This window comes from Cupressus sempervirens, chromosome 9 (assembly GCF_028749045.1).
Source record: "Cupressus sempervirens isolate cs-2001-9-10 chromosome 9, ASM2874904v1, whole genome shotgun sequence".
Taxonomy (NCBI): Eukaryota; Viridiplantae; Streptophyta; class Pinopsida; order Cupressales; family Cupressaceae; genus Cupressus; species Cupressus sempervirens.
The window spans coordinates 490,831,212-490,856,856 of NC_143126.1; the positions used below are offsets into that span (position 1 = coordinate 490,831,212).

The window sequence follows — 25,645 nt, forward strand, 5'->3', positions numbered from 1 at the left end:
GCACAAGCAAGTAGGGGAGAGTACAAATGAAAGCAAAGAAACTAAAGGGGAAAAAAAACACAGTTGTCAATAGGGTAAGGAAAACCAAACCGCGTGGAGGAGAGAGAATCTCCTCCACCTCATCGACCAACCACTGACGCCATCCACTAATCGCACAATGAGGTCAGGAAAATGAACATCTGCCAAATTTTCACTGCTATCCAATTTTCGTTGTATTTTTCATTTTCATTTTCATTTTTTAGTTTTCAATTTATGTTGATTCATTTTGAAAAAAAAAGAAATAGAATTATTTATAATTTTAAAATTTGAAATAATTTACAAAGAAAAGAAAAATTCAAAAATATATTATACATATTTATATATATTTTTTAAGTTTATTTCTATTTTTTAATTTAGTAATTATTAGGATACAAATGAAATGCATACCAAAAAATATATTGTTTTCATATTTCCAATAAATATGATAGGAAGATTTTATTTGTATCTAGATTTGAGTTTTAAATTTATAGTTTAATTTTATAATTTGAAATTTTTTACATAAAAAGATTTAAAATTTAAAAATGTTCGCCATATATGTAAATTAATTTCTACGTCTTTTCATTTTCATAATTATAACATTTATTTATTCATTTAAAATAAATAAATAAATTTATTCTAATGCCAACATAATACATAATATAAGCATCTATTTACCTATATGATAATATTGTATTCTAAGGTCATTATATTCTCACAACTCTTAGAGGTATCCATTATGTAAATCCTAACTATAACCATAATCTCAATCCTAACTATAACCATAATTCCAATTCTAACCTTAATCATTTTTTCAGACCCTTAACTCTAGCCTAAACACCAATCCAAACTTTAATCATATATTGTAACTATAATGTGACCTTAACTATGACTTAAACCTTGAATATAATGTGAATCCTAACTTGATTCGATTTTGTGTATGGATTGAAAATTGTATTCACTTTCTAAATATATAAATCCATCTATCTTAATAAATTAACCATTAACCTAACATCAATCTTTATTAAATCGTGAGTAGAAATTGAACCCTTGCCCTAAAAAAAATGAGTTTTCAATACCTTCCAAAATCTTCTTCAATAAATTAAACTTTAAACCTAACTCTAATACTTAGACAAAACCAAATTGAATCCTAATCTATTTAAAATCTAAATAAATTAACCTAATCCTACACCATATAATTAATTTTTTAAACAAATTGTACCATAGTCTTAATCATAAATGATATTAAAAATTTAAGATATATTTGAATCATAATCCTAACTCCAATCTTATCCAACTTGAAACCTAGCCTCAAACTTAACTCTAACTCTAATTAAATCTAATTAAATATAATGTCAAATTGAAAACTTAATCTAATTATAATTCTAAAATTAACTATAGTACTTGTTTTCTTTTCATTCAATTATACAAATCACTCCTATCAGCTAATCCTTCCACATACATAAACTCACAACTGCTAGTTACAGATATGCACTATTTAATTTAGTATATCAGTGCAAAGAAAGAAAGAATTATATGCATAACAGTGCTAATTCTGATCTATTACATTATCTATCCCAGCAATACTTTTAATCTACACTGACAGTTGAACACCATCTAACGTGTTCGGGAATCTCATTGTATTAAGTTTGTCAGATGAGTCGTTCATAATTGCTCCGTATTAATATTTCCTCTATCATGTTAGTCTGTTGTCTTTGAATGATAGTGAATACATCCAATATTAGCTTATGCCATTATTTTCTTAAAACATTAATTAATTAATTGAATGCAAAAGCAGGCTAACGGTAACAACACGATATGCTAAAAAGCATGGCAGAATGTGTATGGAATTCAGTAAATTCTTTTTTTGCTACAATATTCCGCATTAATAATCAATGGACTCCAGGAGAAGGGAAAATCTCAACAGAATTCATGAAAATATATGGTAAGAAGTTAATCAAATTACTGAGCGCATCAGTCAGAAAGACCTTAGTACAATTAAGAAGTGAGAAAATTCAAGTGGTAATCAATGATGGATAAGTTCAGAAACATTATTTGCTACACAATCTAAAGGGTTTCATGATGGTAGTGCTACATGGTTTATCTTTTTCTTTTATGTAAAGGGTTTCGGGACCCCTTCAAAACCTGTTTTCACCTTAATCGAAAACATTATTTGAACATGATGGTAGTGCTTCATGGTTTATCTATTTCTTTTATGTAAAGGGTTTCAGGGCCCCTTCGAAACCTGTTTTTACCTTAATCTAAAACATTATTTGCTACACAATCTTTTCTCTTTTCTAATTGACTCCGACTAGTCAGAAGTTTAGGGAGGCTGAATGACAGGATCAATTGAATAGCACTAAATCGTGAAATAGCTACTACACAAAAAGTGATCCATTTCGTCCACATATCGCCACCTTTACTATCAATCTAGGTTATAGTTCAGCAAGGTAAGAGCACTAGTTTACATATGTGAAAAATTAAAAATGTGCATTTCAAGATTGACATATCTACAAATAAATGGTGATCGTGATCTACCGATTGAAACAATAGCACGACAAGTTTGCTCTTGTTCAACTGGTAAAATTCAGGAAGCTCAACATTACCTTTCGCCATGCCTCAACATTAAATTTTGGTATTCATTGAGCACATAAGCTGTTTCTTAAAATCTAAAATCTTGCTATTGCAAAATCTAAATACAGCAAAAAATGCTCTCTGAATCCCAAGTTTTAGCCCTTATGTAGTTCCACTGACAAAATTCTTACCCCTGTTCAGATTTTGGTTCAATTATTTAATTTTATTGACTGAATTCTGACCTCTCTCTCTCTGTGATATACTACATGGAGAGATGTGCATCAACCTTGTTTTAATATCAATTCAAGAAGGCATCATTTAGAGACGCTAAAATACCAAGCCTATGTAATTGACTTGCTCTTCTATTTCACTTTCCATCCTGTCATAAACCAAAATTCCACTTACCCGGATATTGCAAAATACAAATCACATTCACGTAGAGAATTGAATGTTGTAAAAAAGCAAGCCTATGCCATATATATTTAGATTTTATTCTTTCATTCCATTTGTCTGACCTCTCTTCATAAAACAATCTGCCACTTCCACGTACATTGCCCAATTGCATGAGTATAATTAGACAAACAACGGAATCATTATACAAAACAATTAAGCCTTTTTTGAGTCAGTTTCAAATTCAAATTCGAATGCTTATGGCATGTACTTTCCATCGCATCTTCTTAGATACTTGTCAGCAACCATTTTGCCCTTTATTACAGATCCACACATGAAAATTGGAGTAGAGAGAGCCATTCTGCCACCAAAAGTACAGAGTATTTCAACTCTTCCAAATGCATTTGTGAACTTGGTTGTCAAAATGAACATTTATTCTACTTCTCTAGAGTGTTAACGGTAGTCTGAAAAACTTAGTTTCAAATGAAGCAGACTTACTTTCAACTCCATTAAAAGTGGCTGCAGGTAAAGCTTTTCAACTTTCTCAATCATGCAGGCTCATAAAGGCCCAGCAAATGGCCATCCAAGCAGCGTACAGCTGCAACCTGGAACAAAAATTGAGAGAAACCACGTTGTGAATAATCTTTTTTAACCTACCGTAACAACAAAATTACAACACATAATGATGCAATAACAATAGTTTCGATGGACTAACTACCTTTCCATGTATTTCATACTTGATGGATCCATCAAGCTCAGCTCCCATTGAAATTAATCTTGTTATTGTGCTATTTAAGTCAGGCACGGTGAATGAAAGGAAAGAAGCATTGCTTTTCTGAGCTGCCAAATCTCTGCATGAAAATTAAAGGTCAAGATTGAAAATGAAGGAAAGTACATTGTACACCCACAAATTTGCTACTCCATTGTATGAGAAACATAAAGAAGCGAGCACGATGCATTAGTTCATTAATTGTTGTTGTAGAAGAATTTAACTTCATTTCCATGTCAAAAGATAAAACCAAACCACTCTATGCAAGCCTGATATATACATATTTGCAAACCTAATGAGGGCAATTTTTGGCGACTCTGAATCATCTCAAGAAGCCGAGCCACCCATGGAGAACAAGTTTAGACATTAAGAAATTTCTTTATATCAAAATTGTGAGAGAAACATCAAGTAATGAGCATGATGCATTAGATTATCAATTGGAGTTATAAAAAATGAGCTTACGCAACCTTACAAAGGAAAGATTGGACACCAAGAAATGTCCTAGTCTGTCTTGCTGCCTTTATGTAAAAATTCCACAAACCATAATGTAAAGAGCATGATGCACTAGTTCATTAACTGGAGCTGAAAGATAAGAGTATATGCAATCTTACAAATTACTCAGTTCACATGGCAAAAGGTAAAGCTGAATCACCAATAGAAGAATAAATAGCGTCTAGTGTCTAATATGGACAATTTTTTGTAGACTCAAAATTACCTCAAGAGATGCACCACTTCCAATGGAAGATGAAGGTTAAAAAATAATTATAAAGAAACGAAAAGACATTTTTTTTTAAAACAAAAAAGGAAGAACAACCCCTAATGAAAGTTGTAAAAGGATTAAAATGTACAGAAAGCCTCTAAAAACATAACTGTATTTAGCAGGAAGACATGAAGCTCTTGTTACAGTTATAGATTTTTAAAAAGGGTTGCCCAGAGATCAAAACAACCCTTTCATTGAATAACAATACAATTGAGTTGTTTGAATATTTCAACAATAGGCTTGATTCATTAGCATCCACAAATGATGCTTCATGCAACTGATATTTATTGAGCACTTGAGACAGAGGTACGATAATGAATTTATAAGTATTGTTATACAGTAAACATTACGCCCAATCTTTTATTTGTGAAACTCCTATAAAGCCTTGGTACTTAACAAATGTACAACGACTTTTGATTACTATACATTGAGTTGCTTTAGAGTGTCGAAACTTTTCTCCCAAAATGATCTTGCCCACATGAATCATTATGTTATAGTATGTTGTTTTTGAGCTTATTTCCTTATAACTATATAATTAGTTTAATTTTTGCACATACCTCCTCTTACAGATTAGTACAGGAAGTGTATTACACATCCCTGCTTCCTCTGATTTTGCACCAAATTTTGATAAACTCAGATCTTAGATGTTAAGAATGAGAGTTTCTTGTACTAATCCCAATTTGAGAGGGAGATTTTGCAGAAAAATAAATTGTGGCGGGAAAAATGGCAAACATATCAAGAATAGAAATGAATCACTTCTCAGAGACAAACTCTGATCTGTGGGAAGTTCAAGATGGAGGATATTCTCATGGATAGGGATCTAAGGGCTGCAGAATCCAGGTCCAAACCTATAGCTACGTCACAAACAGACTAAGACAATGTGGATAGAAAAGTGAAAGTTCATCAGGCTTTGTTTGACTAACTTCGTATTGTTAAATGTACATTAATAAGTCAACATTGTGACGCTCTTGAAGAAATTGGGTGAGCTTTTATCAAGCTAAATTCCTAGTAAATAATTTTTCCTTAAAAAAAAAACAAGTCAAACACAAGATGGACGATGGTGGTTCTATGGCTCAGCACCTGAATGTTTTTACACGGTTGTTATCCAGCTACATTCAATTGGACAGAAGATAGAGGAGGATCATTGCATGACTTTGTTTTGTTCTTTCTCATATTCATGGGCTCAACTTGTCATGGAAATTTGGAGCCTACCACTAGGTTCCAAATGGATGAGAATTTTTTGAAGAGATGTGCAGTAAAGCTCCTGAATCTGATAAGAAGGCCCTATTTGCTTATGGGAGATAAACAGAGAAGGAAAAGCAGCAAGACAAGTCTAGATTCAAATCCTGTGGTAAGATCAAGAGAAAATTTTAAAACTATGGCAAGCTCAGGCATTGAAAAAGAGACTATGAGGAGAAAAAGGAAGAATTATGCTAATAAGTCTGAAAAGTCCTCTTAGAATGATGGGTGTCTTAGTCATGACCTTAGTAAACATGCATCAAAAAGTGTGTGGTCGATAAATTCTGGTGCTTCCTTCCACATAGCCATACATTGCAATTAGTTTTCAAAATATGAACATGATGGGTGAAGTGTAGCTCAGAAATGGCTCTCCTCTAAAGATTGTTGGTAATGAAAGAGTCCTGATTTGATTCCCTGATGGACAAACAAAGGGGATTATAGCACATATCTTAGTTTGGCATTAAACCTACTTTCTTAAGTAAACCTAACGTCTTGGGAGTGCAAGTGGTTTTTTCAAGTGGCAAGTGCAAGATAATGTGAGGGGCTGTGATGCTTGCTAGGGGTATTCATATGGACTCTCTGTTTCAGCTAGATAAATGCACAATTTAGCATGTAATAATTCTTCTGTTCCAACAAGAAGAGTTCTACAAAATCCATATCTTCACCACTGTAATTAATAGCAAAGATAAGTGTTGTGTCCAATTCTGTGTTAGATACTTGCCCAAAAATTAGATCAACAGAAATAAGGAATAACCAAAATTGATACAAGAGACACACAGAATTACCCTGGGAAACTTCTTCCATAATTGAAGGGAAAAACCCAGCCACACAACAAAAATATCACTTTATTGATAATGAAATGTTCAAGTGTACAATGTTTTTCGCTTGATGCGATAGATATAACAAGAGAGAGACCCTTCACATTACGACCAAAGGTCTCTTGAAATTTGCCACAACTCTTCATTTTCAAATATACAATTCTTCAAATTTTCGTGCCTCAATGCATGTCGTATGACAGGTCTTTCTATTTAATATTACAATTATTATCATTAATGTCCTCTTCAACTGAAGGTGACCATAACAATAATAACACCCATATTTCTAGAGATAAAGATCTCTATTGTAGCTACAATCTCCAACACTCCCTCTTAGAGAGAGATCTTTACCTAAATAGTCACACAAGGCTGCAACCAAAACATGTCAATGATAAATTTTAATCTCATAGATCCAAAACATAATTCATGGAATCACTCAACATGGAAAACCTACAAAAATCACATTCAACCTTCATCATGGACTCACTCAACGTGATGTTGTCATGGAATCTCTCAACATGACAAACCTACAAAAAAATCACATTCAACTTTTATCCCGATCTTACTCAACGTGATAGTGTCATGGAATCTCTCAACATGGCAAACCTGCCAGAATCACAATCAGCTTTCATCACGGACTCTCTCAACGTGTTGTTGTCATAGAATCTCTCAACATGGCAAACTTGCAAAAATCACAATCAACTTTCATCATGGACTCCTTGAACATGATGTTGTCATGGACTTTCTCAACATGACAAGTTAGCAAGGTTTACAACCAGCATTTTATAATGGATTCTCTCAACGTGATGTAGTCATGGACTTTCTCAACATGACTTCCAACTCCCATCATAGAATCTCCTAACACAATGACACCATGGACTCTCTCTACATCATACTCACTATGAATCTCTCATAAGAGAAATAGTTATCATGTTGTCCTTACAATGTTAAAATTTCACATAAATAAGAACTCATAAAATCACAGCTAAAAACTCTTTTCCAACAAGAGTCTCAAAATCTAACAAGAAAGGAAATCACAGCTGAAACTCTTTCCCAACAAGAGTCTCAAAAAATATTAACAACATATGTAAGAATGGGGGGTGACTTCCTTTCAAACAAGAACTACTTTGATCATGGAAGTATCCTCCCTAAGAAGCTGAATATCTTCCTCTTAGTATGTAATATCAAAGCAAAATCCCCATCTCATAATTTGTTGCATCCTTTTCTTGCAACCAAAAGAGATTAACCCATTATATAAAAATGTATATACTAGTTTATGATCAATATTCAAAACTTATCTCTTTTGCTAATCTTCCTCAAGAAGAATCTCATCACGCAAGATACACAGATCCACACAAAATAATGCAGACCAACACCTCCAATCATTTTCAAATATTAATACATTAGAAAAGACACCGTATGTCCAAAGAAAACACTACGCAGGAAGAGCAACTAAAGCACTGTACAACTAGAGGTACAAGCCATTACCATACACAAGGACACAAAGACACTGTACGAATTACCAGGACTTTCGTATGGCAGCAAGAGTAAAAGCAAGCTATATGTGCCTACACTATGACCGGACGGACATGACAAGACATACTGGATGGCTAGAGCAAAGGTTCCAAACTCACGCATAGCTTCCAAGAACCGTATAGACACTGTACGGACGGTAACAAAGCTTTGAATAAATTGTACAAAGTTGTGAGGTGCTATTCCAAAGAGAAGCAACTGCCCTAATTGTATTTCTCCACAGAAAAAGACAAGAGCAAACCAATATGCAGTCAGCAAGGAAGAGAGCCTGGAAGAAAAAATTGGAAGAAGACTTAGCCTCTAGCACGAAGATGAATCAAAATGTGAAGACCTGCCTTCAGGTGTTCATGTTGCAAGAAGCACAAGCACAAGCACAAACAAAAAGAAGGGCAAACAAGCAGCACAGCCAAGGGCTGCAGAGGTGCACCTCACACCACAAAATATTTCTTTTGAAGGCCTAAATGAAATCGACTACAAGAAATGGTGGCAGAATACTCCTACGGACCATCCAGTGAAGAATAGCATTAGAAAGGCACAGGTAGAGTGGGTGATACGAATGCCAATTTTTGCATTTGTGATTACGAGGTTTTTTTGTGCATTGTGGTAGAGACCTACAACCAGTTCTCCAAAACCAATTCATTCTCCTATCTTGGGCGAGACTTGGTTGTCTCCTTCAAGGCACTAGACTTCACGCGGGTATTCGGCATACCGGGCCATGCACAAGGATGCAGGAAAATTGATAACACACAGAAGAAGTTCAATCGAGAGGTGAAGGAGCAACTGATAGATCTTGTATGTGGTGAATTGTCACAGGCAGAAAAAGAAGCCCTGATGGACACTTCGAAGAGCAGAGGACTGAAGAAGTCTAACATCTAGGAAGGACATTGGCGTTGCCTCATGGACGTGGTAAAGAGTAGGCTCACGAGATTGAGTTGCGCATTGGATATCTCCTTTCTGCAGGTAGCAATGATGAATGGGATCTTGAACGAGAGAGTGTACGATTGGGCCACACTATCGCGGAAAGAATGTATGAGTTCATGACGCTTCAACACAAGACATTCTACATGCCCCACTACGCTATTGGGTTATTCCTGGATGGGACAGCGCGGATGATTCCTCTTGACAGGCTGGAGGTCAAGCCTAGCATACTCGCACTAGGTGGAGCCCCCATCATGCAGTGGAGAGACTTAGACACACCAGGTGGGCAGAAGCAACCCAGACAGGAGTTGGACGCAAGATCACAGCATGGGAATACTGATAGCAGTCAGCACGAGACATCATCTGACAATAGTCAGACTTACAGAGAGGAAGAGGATGAAGAGGATGACGAAAAGGTGGAAGTCATTACAGAAACACAGTTGCTATTCCCACAACCTGCACTCTCGGCGACAGCACATTTGGTCCCTATGGGTACACACAATGCACACATTCAAGGATTTGGACAGCTCAAACAAACAGTAGTGATAACCCCTGTCACAATAGCGGCTCAGCCGATTATAACGACCCAAACCATTCCGGAGGCCATGGCTATAGTTCAGACAGAGTTCCACACATCACCTCCTAGAGCCTTGCCAGATGAGGTGATGGAGTTACCAGCACAAGAGGTTTTGAGAGTTCGGGGAGACCGCAACTCAGACTGGAGGTAGTGGGATCTGATGTGGTGGTCACTATGGATAATACATTATTGGCTACTAAGGGTACTGTAGCACAGGACTTGACTGAGCAGGACTCGAGCACGTACTTGAGTAGGAGATTCAACATTAGGCCAGTAACACCGACATCTAGCACTATCTCACCTATGAAAGAAGTATCTCAAGTGATGGATCCTCCAGCCCCACCAGAGGAGAATCATCCTACCATTGCAGTTGAGCTCCTACCCGCACCTCCGACGGGAAGTACTGCAGAGAGGATGTTAGAAGCAGTAATACATCATCTGGCACCTCAATAACTATCGGGGAGGATGTCGAGACATACTTAGCAAACATGGTGACTTGAGGTTGCCAAGTAGTGATTTCAACACAGACACGTGCTTTGGAGGCAGTGGTGTGGAAGTTAGAGCAAGTTTTGTCATTCATGCGGATTGATTGTCCAGTGGCCTTTTCAGTATGTTTCGAGGCACGAGGATGGCCAAACACAGAGACCCGAGAGATGCGGCAGGAGTGGACTACTAAGGAGCTTGTAGTAGAGAGAAAAGTTGAGAACTTGAAGCGAGAGATAGTACAAGTGTATTGGGAAGCGTATTATGGTCTACGAAGGAGTGAGGCGGATCAGGTAGCAACAGCAAGGGCTCAAGAGGAGACAACTACCAGATTAGCCATAGTAGAAGCCGATTTGGCCATGCAGTAGTCAACTTGGGAGATAGAGCAAGAAGCACTCATTGCTAAGAGGGAATCAGAGAAGGTAACATTTGTATCTTAGTTGAGGGATGCAAAGAGGGAGTCGGATGCAAAGGAGGTGGAGCTCTGAAACATAGTTGAGATGATGAAGAGAGAATTAGAGCTTCAGATGCAGGCTAAGGTGGATTTGAACACTCGGATACAACAAGTGCACAAGTTGTGAGCACAGCTAAATGAGTTACGCGCACAAAGGACGGCTACCACACTAGCTCCACCAAGGATGCACCCTTCTTCTTCTTAGTTTTTGTCTTGATGTACTTAGTAGTTTAGTTGTCTCTATTTTTTCGTCTAGAGACAACTTTTCTTTTGGGGGGGATGATGTTGTTGGTAAAACTATACTACAACCAACGAGATTAGTTAGTGTCTAAAAGGTTGCATGACGGTTGAGTCACCCCTTCAGGAAATATATTTACATTGTCCAAATTGCACTATGAATCATCATTGTACTCATGATTGTATACTCTACTTATATGAATAAAGTACTATTGTGTTCTATGTTACATTCTAGTCTCTTAATGCAATAACTATCTATTTACCCTGTACGGTAAACACATTTAAAGTTTGATTTTAATGAACATTGTACATATGGAAAAGAAAGCCATTTTCAATTTCACTCAAGTTTTAATAAACTTTTGGGGGAGTTGGATTTAATTAATTCTAGTGATTGGTCACATAGATGTTTATTTGATTTCAAAATCTTTATATAATGTATCTCTCATAGGTGAGTACTCTAGAAGAATGAGTGTATTTCTTTATAGGTAAATCTGAAGTCTAATCGTTTTAAAGAGTTATAGGCTCTTATGGAAAATCAGACTAGAAGAAAGGTTAATTATGTGGAGAATTTATTGAGGTATAATGGAATCTTCCACACATTTCATTGCACACCTATTGGGCTGACAGAGATATTTTTGGCATGGATATAAGATCGAGTTTTGGATGCGATAAGGAGGACAGTTGGTTGAAATGATATGCAAGGAGAAAAAATGTTTTATAATGTTGTATTGAGTTGTAAGGTCTAGGTTGTATGTCTGAATGCATGTGCATTCCCCTTCATATGTACTATTACCTTTAACAGGGTACTTATTACTGCAGTAGACAAATGTTTTTGGGTACCATTCCCATCCGATCTTTTCCCTTAATAGGGATTTCTTTGAACAATTTATGGTGTTATGATGCTATACGTGTTGATCGTTCTGTTTAGTTTGTTTTCAGTTACTTTTGGATTTAAATTTTACTTTGGATTAAGAAATCAAAGAATACTGCACTGCTGCACCAATTCAACCCACCCCCACCTCCCGATGCTCCCTAATCCTAACAATTGTTATCAGAGCCTAGTTCCTTGGAAGAAGTTTGACAGCTTGAGAGGGATCTTGATGAAAACACCTAGCAGTATTGAGATTCAGCTTTCAAATACACTTGTAGATCTAGACAAATCTAATGCTCGCATCCTTGATCTGGAAGATAAGTTGAAAGAAGATCACAGATTTATTGACAGTGTGAAAGAGCAATTGAGGCAATCCAGAGACAAGAGAAAAGACCTTGTAGATCAGTTATCACACAAAGGAGTGACTCTGCACCTACCAAGACAAATGTAAAGAGTATTAGCAGCTGTGAAAGAGAGAGACGACCTAAAGAATGAGATAGAATTCATGGCAATCAAGATGACTGAAGAAATAGAAGCGAAGAAGACTTCTAAGAAATCTTTGAAGGACAAAATGGAAGAATGCTACAAGCTCAATAGTAAAGTTGGAATCTGGATAGTTGCAAGTTTATCTTGAGGAATCTAAACATAATGAGCAAGAATTGGACAGATTAAATGAGATATTGAGAAGAGACCTCTCATCAACTAGAAAGATTCAAGAAAAATTCAAATATAACTCTACGAAACTTAATGAGAAAATTGCAAGTCTAAGACACTTGGTGAAAAGCAAAGATTGGGATATGAAAAGGGTGAATGTTCTAAATCTGTTGAAGAAAAGGATATTCAGTTTGAGAAACCTAAGGAAGCACCTAAAAGGCAAACAAATAGACATGCATTCAGTGGAAGATGTTTCACATGCAACAAATTTGGTCATAGGGCAAGAGAATGCAGAAATAATACTTCTACTACACCATTTCCAGGATGTTGTTTCACATGTTGGCAGTATGGACAAAAATCTAATAAATGGAGATTTAATGCATCGACTTCTTACAGAGGTAATCCTACATGTTTCAAATGCAATAACTTTGGGAACATAACAAGAGATTGCAAATTGAGGACTAATTAGACAAATCATAGGTATGGTAATCCAAATGTTATTTGTTACAAATGCAACAATACGGATCATACTTGCAAAGAATTGCAAGTACAATGGTATGAGCAATAGGAGCAATTAGTCAGTTGAAAAGAAAAATCAGATCTTGCCTCAGTATGTGCAGTACAGATAACTTCCAAAAATGATAAGCTCGAAACACTCTTAACTGAGAAAGAAAGAGTAAAGGGAAGGATAAATTGTTGAGTAAGTCTTATTGTGCCACAACTTGATGTGTTGGCAGATAGCTTGAAAGAAGCAGAAAATATCTTTAATTCTCCTATAAAGACATATCTTGAGAATGATGAAAAGACAACCTATGCAATTTGTAGACAGGTTGAGGTAATAGGAGCTTGAAAACAGTCACTCAGATGTTTTCAGACTTATGTAAGTATATGTTGCATACTTCTGTATATATGCGGGAGATATAGAATTTTGGTTGAAAAATTTGGGTCAAACCCTCTAACCTTTGTCATTGGTGTAAAAGGGGGCAAAGTAGAGTGAAAAATTGGTGATGACAGGATTGATTAGCTTGTGGGGATAACACATCTCTGACAGAGAAGACTTTGGCAGTTTTTGTTTGACTTTGGACACTTGGTCATTTTTCACGAAGTGTTGCCATCAGTGCCCAAGTGGGAGATCGTTGGCAGGAGACATTGTACCACAGCTTGTATGTTGTCATTGATAGCAACATTACATGTTTCCTAAGGTCTCTTAGCTTAACTGATAGATGCTGAAGGTCTAAAGGCAAAACTCCTAAGTATGGCTGAACAGGAACAAAGAGCAGGCTTTAAAGAATGCTTCGATATGGACCGGTAGGACAAATATTGTGGTGCGATCTTAGGAGGAGCATGATAGAGACTTCTTGATCAGTATAGCTCTTGATGAATGGTGGAAGAGTTATGTCTGAGTATAGGTTTACCAGTAAACAGTGCAGAATAGTGATAATATTGTGGTGCAATCCTAGGAGGAGCATGATAGAGACTTACTTGATCAGTGTAGCTATTGATGAATGGTGGAAGAGTTATGTATGAGTATAGGAAATGGTGCAGAACAGTGATAATGGCAATTAGATCAATCGGTGATCCTAACAGGTCAATGATCAAAGATGTTTTTGTGATGGAGTAGATGTAATAAATGAGGCGTGTGATGATAAGAAAGCTTAGGAGAAAGATTTGTGCATTTTTTTGGGCTAGCGTTTTGTGTACCTTATGTTCTGTTTTTGGGCTGACCAGTGAAGATCAAGTTAGTGTACATAAAAACGATTTTTTGAGATGATCTAGGCATATGTGCATCAGTAATGATAATGTGGTGATAGATAATGATGCTGATTGTGCAAAGGTTCAATTGACAGAGTATGGGAAGACAATAAGGCTGAGATTTGTTATGATACCAGACTGGAACTGTACTTGCATGTTTGATGTTGTTCTTCAGTTTATTCCTCGATGATAAAACCTTGTTTGTACAAGGCAGTGTGCCTTCTGTAATGTACTTTGACAAGAGATCTCTAGGCTGTAAGCTTGTATGCAAGTGCATACCTTTTGTACTAAATCCTTTAACAGGGTGTTACTTTTAGCAAAGTAATTTTGTGGGCTCATCCCCGCCGTGTTTTTTCCCTTAACAACGTTTCCACAACAAAAATCATGGTGTCAATATGTTATGGTTATGTGCATTTTTTTCAAGTTGATTACTTTTCGTTACTATTGGACTATGGCTGCATAATCAGATAAAGACAGTTAAAAATTGTAGAACACTGATCCCCCTCCCTGATTCCAACAGCATATAACTCTCCCAAGTTCATCATGGAACAACATTCAACCAAATTGAATAGGGACTTCCCTCAGACAACTTCACCCAAGAATTGCACTCAACTTTGTCCAATGGGGTTTATATTGTTCTAAACTTACTTGATATTTGTACTCAACCTCTTTTCCAAGCTCTAATATTAGAATATGATCATTGAGCTTCAACCCAACTCATCATCATGAGAATGCCTTCGTCTTACAACTAGGCAGTGATCCTCATAAGAGAAGCCAAATGTAAGAATATTGCATAGGTAAAGTTAACCTTAGTTAAAGCTTTAGGCAGACTTATAATATAAGGTTCCAACACATTCTATAAAGCTTAAGAGTTTCAAACTAAATTGTTGGTCCTAGTATGACTACGTCAGCAGAACATATTTATCGTCAAGTACAATTGCTGTTTCATATATATATATATATATATATATATATGAAAGATAAAATCAATAACACTCATTATTGCTGATAAATGAAATATTAATATGATTCATAAATTGCAAAAAAATACACATTAATTCACAATACAATAGCTCAACAATGTATAATGTCACTAAAAAATGAGAATTATTTTCAATATTCAATCATTTCATATTGTTCTTCATCAAGAGAATCAAAACAACATTTAATTCAAGTACACTTGAATCATAATCAGCTGCAGTGCTGCCCCCACTGGCCATGTCATATCCAAAAGCCACCTCATCTACAAAGGCTGTAGCAAGCTCTGCAACAATGGCATCTAAGTTGGCACAAAGAGTTATATCCCAAGTCCTCTTCATCCCCTTGTTGTAATCAGATCCCTTATGTGACAAAAGATGCAAGTTGGAGTGCGTGAAGACCAAATTCTCAAGTTATTTTTTATACCCAATCAGTTGTGTTTAACCAAGTTGATAAAGGGGTATGTACTGTAATACTTGACTGAAGAGCTTGCAAGCTATTGAACCTATTGAATTTGCATGCGACATTTAAAAGTACAAATGACAAATCATGAATTATAATATATGGTAGTGAATATAAAATGATAAAATTGAAAATTAAAAACACTGTGTATCTAGGAATATGATAAAATTATTATAGGAATATGAAGTGACCAAACTCCAACACTGTGTATCTACGCTCAGGAGTAATTTTCTAAATGCAATCCCATAGCCAACAACCATCTTTTTATCCTGTATTGCGCCCTCTTAGACAAAGAAAGCCTCTCCCAACTATCATATTTCTATTACAGAAAATGTTAGGAGATGCAAGAGCATGGTCATCTTGTTCCAACGGCCAACAATAATGTTTTCCACCCTCATGAAAAATGCTTCTATGCAGTCATGCTTCTTGGCTTCTATTACAGTTCATAATTTTTCAACCATGGAGACCATGTAATAATGAATTTCATCCAAAAATGAGCAAACTACATCAGCATACCTAATAACACTAATTATGCCAAAGGCGTTCCCTTATATGAGATGTGCCAAGCTGATTTATCCAATCAACAGTTCTAATCATTTCATAGCCCCGGACGACCATCGGAGTCATTTAAACCATTAGATGGGATGGACAATTTCACTGCTACTTCTCCCCTTGCAAACATGTGAGATGTAAATCCACATCACTTCTCTCTATGCTTATCTGCTGGGCTTCTGAATGTTGATTGGTGTTGTCCTCATCATTAACGCTGCCAAAGATATAAAAGGCACAGAGGGCCAAAAGCACAGAGCTCACACACAGTGGCTGTATTGATTCTTCTCCACCTTTCTCTTCTGTACGTCCACTTAACCAACACCCTCAAAGCAGTGGCTGGATCAGAGTGGGGCCGTTTAACGGCCCTTCCCTATTTTGATGTATTTCTTTTAGTCTCTCCTACTATTTATTACAGGTTATTGTTTACATTTTCTGTTTCCGTTTGCAGAACAGTTGATGTGGATGGAGAGTTATATTCTTAATTCCACAATCATTGGATTACAGCGCTTAATACTTTGAAATTGATTTCACTCATAATCTTTTGAATTTCTCTGAAGCCCCTACTTCTGCCACTCTTTTTGGCTTTTGCTGCCCCACCCTAAAAATACCCCCATCACTTGACGAACTTTGCAGCCCCAGGGCTCTATCTAGCGATGTCTCGTATACACCTCTATATTTGAGTCATATTGTGATATTTAATGGCTAATAAAGTTTTGATCATCCTTAATAGATTTACCATAGTATCTCTATTTCCAGCTAAATATGTGTTGTGAATTTGTGCCATGCTGTCAAAGATGACAATGAGATAGAACGAAAATGGATAATGCCAGTTTTGAATTATATTCCACAATTGAATTTTTCTTATGCTTATCTAGCTAGAGAGTAATGACAATACCTCTTCTGCAATGGGCCCGGGCCAAGGCTTGTGATGGCAGAGAGGCCCAGATTGCCAGATATTTTCAACGTGACAACCTACCATAGCCTATACACTCAATGAGGAAATGTTGGCAACAGTATCCAGAAGACTTCCTCCCACTATTGTGCCTGAAAGAATAAGGGTGTGAAGGAAAATTGATTAGTGGGATAGAATGCTTGATAGCTTCCTTCGCAACTCCATGTTTGCGGACAAGTCCAGTAATTGCAGTCTTGGAAGGCTCAGTAAGGCAGAAGGGAAATAATTTCCGTCAAGTTGGAGGTGGGTGAGATTGGTGAGGTTGACAAGGGAAGGGAGAATTTCTCCAGACAGCTCACAGCCAAAACTTTGAAGGCAAGTGAGAGAATACATGGAGAGTGTTGCCCAACTCATCATTGTCCACTCTAACTACTTGAATCAATTTTGTTACATCCTAATTTTTGACCTAATTTGAAATATAGCCGTTGAGGTTCGCATGAAGTCAATTGGCAGTTTAATTTGTTATAGTCTGGCGAAATGGTGAGATAGTTAGTCGTTATGATTCAAGTGAAGATGACATGTTAGTTGATCGTTAATCACGAGTTCATAGAATTGAGATGAAGGTTAACTATTATGATTATTTATGATTAAATAATTTATAATTTAACTACGGAGAAATTCCTTGCAGGAAGCATGTCGAAGGGGTGGAAGCATTGTCGGAAAAGAATTAGGCAAGGCATCACCATCATTGGGCAAACGGGTAAAGGACCTAGCGATTTGAAATAGGATACATCTGTGAACCACATGAGTTATTTAAATAAATAATTGGGTATCTCAAAGAATTTTAATTTATCTTTCATCATATTATTTTAATAAATATTTAATTACGTGCATTTAAATATAAAAATGATTTGGCACCATTATCATTTAATAATTTAATAGTTGTACATTATAATAAGGTTTGAATTATAATAATTGAATTATTATAATTATAATCTTCCAATTCTTCTTCCTAACTTCTTATTTGCTTTTATTCTTTTCTCTCTTCATAGTCGATTTATTAATTGGGAATTCGAATGGTTTTTACATCTTTTATGTTTAGCCTTTTTAGCGGTAAAACGAAATTACCTTCACTCATGGTTCGGCTTTCTTTTCCTCCTTTTCTTTAAACGTTTTGTATAGCATTCAAATGAAATCTTGTAACTGTTGGGAAGCTAATGAGTCAAGTTAAAACTTTATATTAGAGTCTCACGAGTTTATGGGGCATTCACTCTTTCCTCTCTGAGTTTTGATGACTCTCGGCACAAGTCTTTGAAGGAGTAAACTGCGAAGTACATTCTGATTGCTATTCCCACGTCCTGAGAACCACGGCTCAAAGCAAGGCTCGGGTCATTTCTATTGATGAAGCATAATCCAGGAACAGTTACAAGTCACGTAAGGATACATTATTATATTTGATATACTTTCTTATGCTATGTTTGAATGCACACTGAAACCTGTATATTCTTATCATTCTGCCTTGCTGACTAAAAGTTTGACAATCCATTGGAATGTGGCTGAAGCAGAAGCAATTTCATTTAAATTTCATTCCAAGTTGTGGATGTGTTGTGTTATATTAAAATGCTGAAGTCGCCTTTATTATTATTCATTGCTGTGGGTGGCTCTCAAGAAACTGAGAATAGTTTCGTCTACGCTTTAATCCGACTGTGAATAATTTCAACTGAGTTTATTGCCTTTATTTTCAGACCGGATTTCAGGGAAGAATATATAGATTTTAGAATAAGGTTACTTAATCATGAAAACATATCAATCATGCGTAGATAAAAATTTCAACATATCACATAGAAATGGAATTGAAATCAAGAAACCAAACATTGGGGAATTCACCAGCAATGATGCATTTTCAGATTTTCTATCAGGGTTCATTTGTAAATTCATTTGGCAGTTGTATTAAACTTGATTGAATACACAACAATGCGCATGTTTTTATAAATTTTCCAAGCATATTCAGAGTACTATTAACATCGAGGAATTCATCAGTAGAGAAGCCATGAAATGGTGAAGAGGTGGAATTAATATGCAAGAACGCGGAAGAGAATTTAGTTATGATTAAATCAATTAATTAAACATTCAATTTTGAAATCCTTTAAAAACATTATTATGTAATCACAGATTGTGAAATGCTGGATGCATGTATAATTGACAGATTTGTCAACTCTAAGAATTCCGAATACTTGGGACTCACCCGGCTGTGTAGCCAAGAAGATGGGTGATGAGATGTGAGAAAGGAATCATCAATAATATGAATCAGTATCAGTTATGACATTTCAATATTTATCATTTAATATGAATTAATTAATAGCTCATGCATATTCTTGTTATTGTGATCTCTTGCTGCCAAGTTGTATGGTGAGTTAATTACCAGGAAGCCCAGTAGATGGCAAGATGACCTTTGCCTATTCTGGGTAGGGAGGGCCTTTCTCTTAGAGATCATGTGGGGATAAGTTGTGGTCTGAGGTTGGGTGGTTAAGCCCTTGGCAATGTTTCACCTCTCCCCAAGCTATCATTCATGCGTCAGACAGAGATAAGTAATGGAGACAATTGTTATCAAAAAACAGGTATTATCACTTTTATTTATGAGGAGGTAAGATTAAATTGAGTTATTTCGTTGTTACCGTTATTTTACACCTAGATGCAAGAAATAGATACGAAGATTGTTTTTTATGTATATGAATATCGAATATAAGTATATTTCTAATCTTGAGTTACTGTCACAGTTAAGCAATCTGAAGGAAAGGAACCTGAAGCCCTAAATTGATTGAGAGATGACTGGAATCCTAAGTGATACAGTGGGCTTAGAAGCCCTAATAGAATTCGTGGTAGCAGAAGCTCTAATTGAATCGGTGGTATCGAAAGCCCTAATTGAATCCGTGGTAGCAGAAACCCTAATTGAATCAGTGGTTTTGGAAGCCCTAATTGAATCAATGGTTTCGGAAGCCCTAATTGGATCAGTGGTATCAAAAGCCCTAACTGAATCCGTGGTATCGGAAGCCCTAAGTGATATAGCGATAACAGAAGCCCTAAATGAACCGATTGTAAATGATGCCCTAATTGATACAGTGGTATGTGATGCCCTAGTTTAAAATATAGTGGTATTTAATTGTAATTATCATTTGATTTTGAGATAGCAATTTTTTAGACGTTAGTTAGTCATCATGTGAAATTGTTATAGTGTATTTGTGGACTAACCCGAGTGGTTGCAGAAGCATCCCTAGTTTGATTTCGGTCTCAGTTTTCCGAGGTATGTGGTTTTCAATTTCTGTAGTAATTTCAATTGACGGTATTTCAAGTTTTTAGTTAAGAAATTTTGTCTAACTAATTTTAACAATAAATCTTATTCACATGAACATGCATAATATAACTGTCTCCCTATGAAACGAAGTAATAACTAAATTCTTTTAGTATGTTAGATGTTAATTTAGACCCGGGAAAACCGAATGTTACAAATTTCTCATGTTTCCCATCCACATCCACATGTCCACTGTTGTCAAATAGTAGCTCCCAAAGAGATCCAAGTAGTGCAAACTAGACATGTTCCCCACCTCTCTGGGAACATCTCCACTTAACCCAGCCTCTGATAAGTCCAAGTCGCGCCAATCTAGGACAGATAGAAACATAAGAGAAGTTATTGAAGTTGAAATCGAGGTGCTCCTAGCGTTCCAGAATGAACAATGAGGAAAGAACATCCCCAATTAAATTGTTGAGGGGCTTACGATCATAATAAGGGCCTGGGAAATGTGGAGATTGAGGAAAATGACATGATGCGTGTGAGGATGGCATTGAATTCCATTCCACAAACAACATTTTAAACCATGCCATGATTTTAATATTTGATTAGAGCGATCAAGAACAAATGCCTTGGAATGCAGAAGGGAATCTCTATCATGCCAGGGGGCAACACACAATACCATTAACATACAAGAGCAGAAGTAGGGTCTAATCACATACATCGAGCAAAGCATTCACGATATCATCTTCGAGTATTCCCTCTGCGAAAATCTTCATCGAAACAAGATCATCGGCACTAGGCAAAAGATATGTGATTGTGGGTATTCTACACAGACTAATATACCGTTCTAATGAACTCCAAGTCTAGAGCTTGTCCATGATCCTTCCACCGCATCGTTAACAACGATGTTTTTATCATAGCACTGCACCATGTTGTTTAGCTCAAGTAGCCAGGGGTTTTTCCAAATCTCTCACCAAAAATAGAGAATTGAAACACTAGAAAATTTGCAACTTCAAGGTTCGAAATGTCTTTTGTCACCAAAAACAGAGAATCAAACCACCAACAATTCTGCAAAAGGGTTTGAAATGCCCAACTCCTTGGCTCTATATGGGACCAAATCACCAGTGATTTTTCTCAAAGCTCGAAATGTCAGCCTCCTTGACTCTGTCGTCCCGATCCAAACATCGACGAATTTCACATGATAAATTAAAGCGCCTTGGGAAAGCTCTCCATACACTTTTGTCACCTCAGCATGTTGAGAGTGTTTGAGATCTCATCACAAGTATTACCAGAGAATTTGGGGAGTCTCAATCATTTAGAGCATATGGAATAAAGTGGTTTATAAGGGGAATCTTTACCATTGTCGTTTAGGGAACCGATTAATCATCAAACTCTGAATAACAAGGGTTAGTTAAGTCACAACCTCCTTACAGGTCCCATCATTTCCCAATTCCATGACAGGGATTTTCATGGGGTCTTTGGCACCAGAAGCCTTGTATTCTGCTAACCTTTCCAAACTCTTATTAGCATCAATCTCCTCTACAAAGTTCATAGAGTTGACATAAGTAAAAGAAACAAGATTATGGCAAATGTGAAAGAGCTTCACGTTATGATTATCTCTAATAATAGAGAGTCAATAACTCTTGTGAGAACAAGAGAAGAACAAAATAGGTATTTACATAAACTTAATACAGTTATCTTACATTACCTCTAAATACAGGTTGATCTAGAGATTTCCCCACAAATCATACAAATCAGATGAAAGTAATGGAGTACTATCTTGGTAGAAGAGATTATTATTGGTATCCGAGTTCATTTACAACAATAAAAAATCGCGACGAAAGCTGTCTCTGCAGATTAGTTCCTCTGACTTCAAGTACCACATTGAATGGATGACAAGAATTTTCTTCGTCCCCAACAACACAAGAAGAGTCAAAAAAGCTGCCGCCTGCTGCTTCATTAACATTAACAGTCTGCATATGCTTATCACAGGGCTCCCAGTTTGAGGTCATAATTCTCTTCTCCTCCTTATCTCTAACTGTACTGTCCAAACAGTACTTTTTTTCCACTTGCGTGTTTGGTGCAGAGAGATTTGATGAAGGCTATTTATTGCGTCTCATCTTCTTGCACAAGTGAGTATTTCAGTAGTTTTTTACATCATTGTATGTTCAGCCAATCCCCAAATCACCACTAAATTAACCCAAACCACTTTCCCCTTAATTTCCCAGCAGATTTATACGTTGGGGCAATTGGGCTGGGGCACCATCACATACTCGAGCCCTGGCTGGTTGTCCTGGTACTGTGCAGGAAACATAACAAGAATCTCTAAGGCACTCAACAGGGGAAACCATGAGGTACATCGGATAAGATCAACAAGCCTTTTGCCGATTTACAGCCTGCGAAGTGTATATATGCAGCACCAACTACCATTATAGTTAATATAATGATGACTTTATATTTAATATTTATAAATTTAAAGATATTATCATTGCTAGTTTAAGTTTTTGTATTTTTTTAATTAACATTAAAGATGATTTGCTATTTATTATTCTATAAAATGAAGATGTTATTTTTTATTTTTTATTTTAGAAATTTAAGATATTACCATTTTATTTTATTTGTAATTTTTAATTAGTACTTCAATTTTAATATTTTGAATTAATGCTAAAGTTTGTTTTTTTCTTTATTATTCTATAAATTTAAACATATCATCATTGTTAATTAAAAAACTTTATACAATATGTTACATATTAAATTTTTAAGGTTAAAGCTAAAGAAATTGATTGCAAAAATATGGTATATTCCAAGGTTTTTAAATTTACTATTTTCTTTTATAATAGATAATTGATATTAAGTTTATCAAATTTGCATAGTTCATGCTAATTTTTTAAATTTCTTTATAGATTAAATTGTGTAGAAGTTTTTGCATCAATGTTTACTATGTAAACCATCACCAAGATGAGATGGAGAAGCTAAACGAAAAAGGATGGTTCACGCAATGTGACCTGAAATGTCAATGCAGAAAACTTCTATAAGATGAGATAAAGAAGCTGCAGGGGAGAATGACAGTTCATGGAATGTGAACCAAAACATCAATACATGAAGTGTGACCCAAAACATCAATACAAAAAACTTCTACATAATTCGATCCAAAGAACAATTAAAATTAATCATTGATGTATTAGATTTGGAGGTCAAATTATCAATAAAGATTGATATGTTGATTCCACTAACTTGTCCAAAATCATCTCAAAGCAATGAAATTAGAGGGTTTCATGTTCATTTTCACATCTGCAAAAGTTTGTCTTTCTATGTCAAACCTTATACACCATTTGAAAATCCAAGTTTTGCCTGGATTGCCATTGAGAAGTAGAGTCCGTTCTAGACGAGATGGTGGTCGGGTGTAATCTATAGTGTTGGTATAGAAATCCCACCATTTGCATGAAAGGTCTTACAAGACATAATTGCTTGCCATGGCTTTATCATACTTCTTCATACTTACCAATATGATACTTCAAACCCAGGCGACTACTCAAACACAAGAAAAAGATCAGCACTGACACTGCCCTTGAAGAAAGACCTACATACATTTGACTTCAATGAAACCCTTGACATTTTCAATGTGCAAGATGATGTACCCTACTCACGACCCTAAATCCATGAGAACCCTCATCAAAGCACACATGAATGCAGAAAAAGGGGAACAAAAATTAGAATACCAATTGATCAAGATCAACCTTTGAAAAAAAAATCGCTAATTTGAGAAATCCTTACCTCCTGCCCCACTTCTTTGACAAATCAAATTTTCAACCTTCTACCTAGCCACCAACCAATTCAGTAATGATGCAATATCTATCTCGAAGAAATAATGCTCAAACTACTAACCATACCCATTGCAAGTTGTTTACAGTTTTCAAACCCTTTGACAACAAGACCATAATTATTGAGAAACTAAGAAAGCTGGAAGAAAATGGAGAGAAGGGAATGAATATAAAGTCGTGAAGGTGAGGTTAACTAACACTAATACTAAAATTTAACGGACTTGTTTTCACTCCCCTTTATTTCCTTTTTCTATTTTATAATATTTATATGACTTGAATCAGTAAATAATGGTGACACACCAGCAGATATTATAACTTAATATTATTGCAAGAATTCTAATGTTGCAACTTGCATGCAACCTAAAAGCGGCACCAACATCAATGCATCTTCTAAATCACACATTCCATTGGGACACTTAATTTAACAAATAAATAATTTAACAATTATCACAAATATTTTAGTTAAATAAGTTTTAACCAAATTATCCAATAATAATTTCAAGGTTAGAAAGACGGACATAGAAATGTATATTTGTATTCAACCACATCAATATCTTAGAAATAAATGATAAGAAATTTATATAGAGAGATATAAATATAGGGAGATTGATGTAGAAAAAGATATGGATAGAATGAAATATAGAGAGGAGCGCAAGGGAGATACAAGGGAGAAATAGGGTTGTATATTCAGAGTAGTAGAGGTGGAGTGGAGAGAGGGAGGGAGTGATACAGATATAGATATAGATATATGGAGAGAGGAGAAATAGGAGTGAGAGAGGGGAATAGAGTAGGAGAGATGAAGTGACATAAATAGATAGAGGTATAAAGAGATGGAGATGGATAGAGAGTGATAGAAAGAGATAGAGAGATGTAGATAGAACTAAAGAGACATGGCTAGAAAAGGCTAGAGAAATGTAGTTAGAGCTAGAGGGATAGACAAAGCTAGAGAGGGGTAAATAAAGTTATAGAGAGGTATATAGAGTTATAGATAGAGTTGGAGAGAGGTAGATAGAGTTATTCACAAAGAGTAATGCCATTGTTCTCTATCTACCCCTCTCCCATGTATATATTTTTTCATAATTGATCTTCAATATATATCTGGCACATCCATTGCAAACTAAGGTGTGATTGCTAGTGATAGGCTCAAAGAAACTCAAAACATATTCTACACAAGCCTACCCCTCATCATCTAGAAACAATGCTTTGATTTTTGGGATCTTTATATATTTGATTGCCTCCATATACTCCAAAAAAGTGTTGATGACCAAACACTCAATGTATCTTGCACCTTGACAAGTTTTCTCATAATAATTGTGTATGATACATATCAAATTTCAACAACCTAACATGATATAAAAAATAAAAAATTAAATCATTATAAGATAGATGAATGTTACACATCAAAATTTAAAAATGTACTTGAAATTTAAATTACCCGTAAAAGCTCCATGTTGGAGATCTTGAAGATGGCTTGTGACATATAATGATCTGTCACAAACATTTGAATCTTCTCAACCTCCATATTTTTTTTTTTGAGCTAATGATCTTTGTGCCAATGTTTTGCAATATAAAGTTGAAAAAGTGGACAACATATGGTATTCAAAAAAACT

General features: G+C 35.8%; 1 protein-coding gene across 6 annotated transcripts in view; it reads right to left on the minus strand.

Annotated features, from left to right (window-relative positions):
* Positions 1-3,038: 3,038 nt before the first annotated feature.
* Positions 3,039-25,645, minus strand: part of LOC149539468 (uncharacterized) — a 63,504-nt gene continuing 40,897 nt past the window's right edge. For 3 of the 6 annotated variants that reach the window (XR_016356238.1, XR_016356240.1, XR_016356239.1), the window contains 3 exons: positions 3,698-3,830; positions 3,478-3,584; positions 3,039-3,340 (listed from right to left, as the gene is read on the minus strand). Coding sequence is in view for 3 of the 6 variants with exons in the window: in XM_089800708.1 (XP_089656834.1) it covers positions 3,528-3,584; positions 3,698-3,830 (190 nt within the window). In the remaining 3 variants the exon portion in view is untranslated. Of the gene's footprint in view, positions 3,585-3,697; positions 3,831-25,645 lie in introns of all 6 variants that reach the window. The other 3 variants (XM_089800708.1, XM_089800710.1, XM_089800709.1) reach the window with 1 other exon arrangement.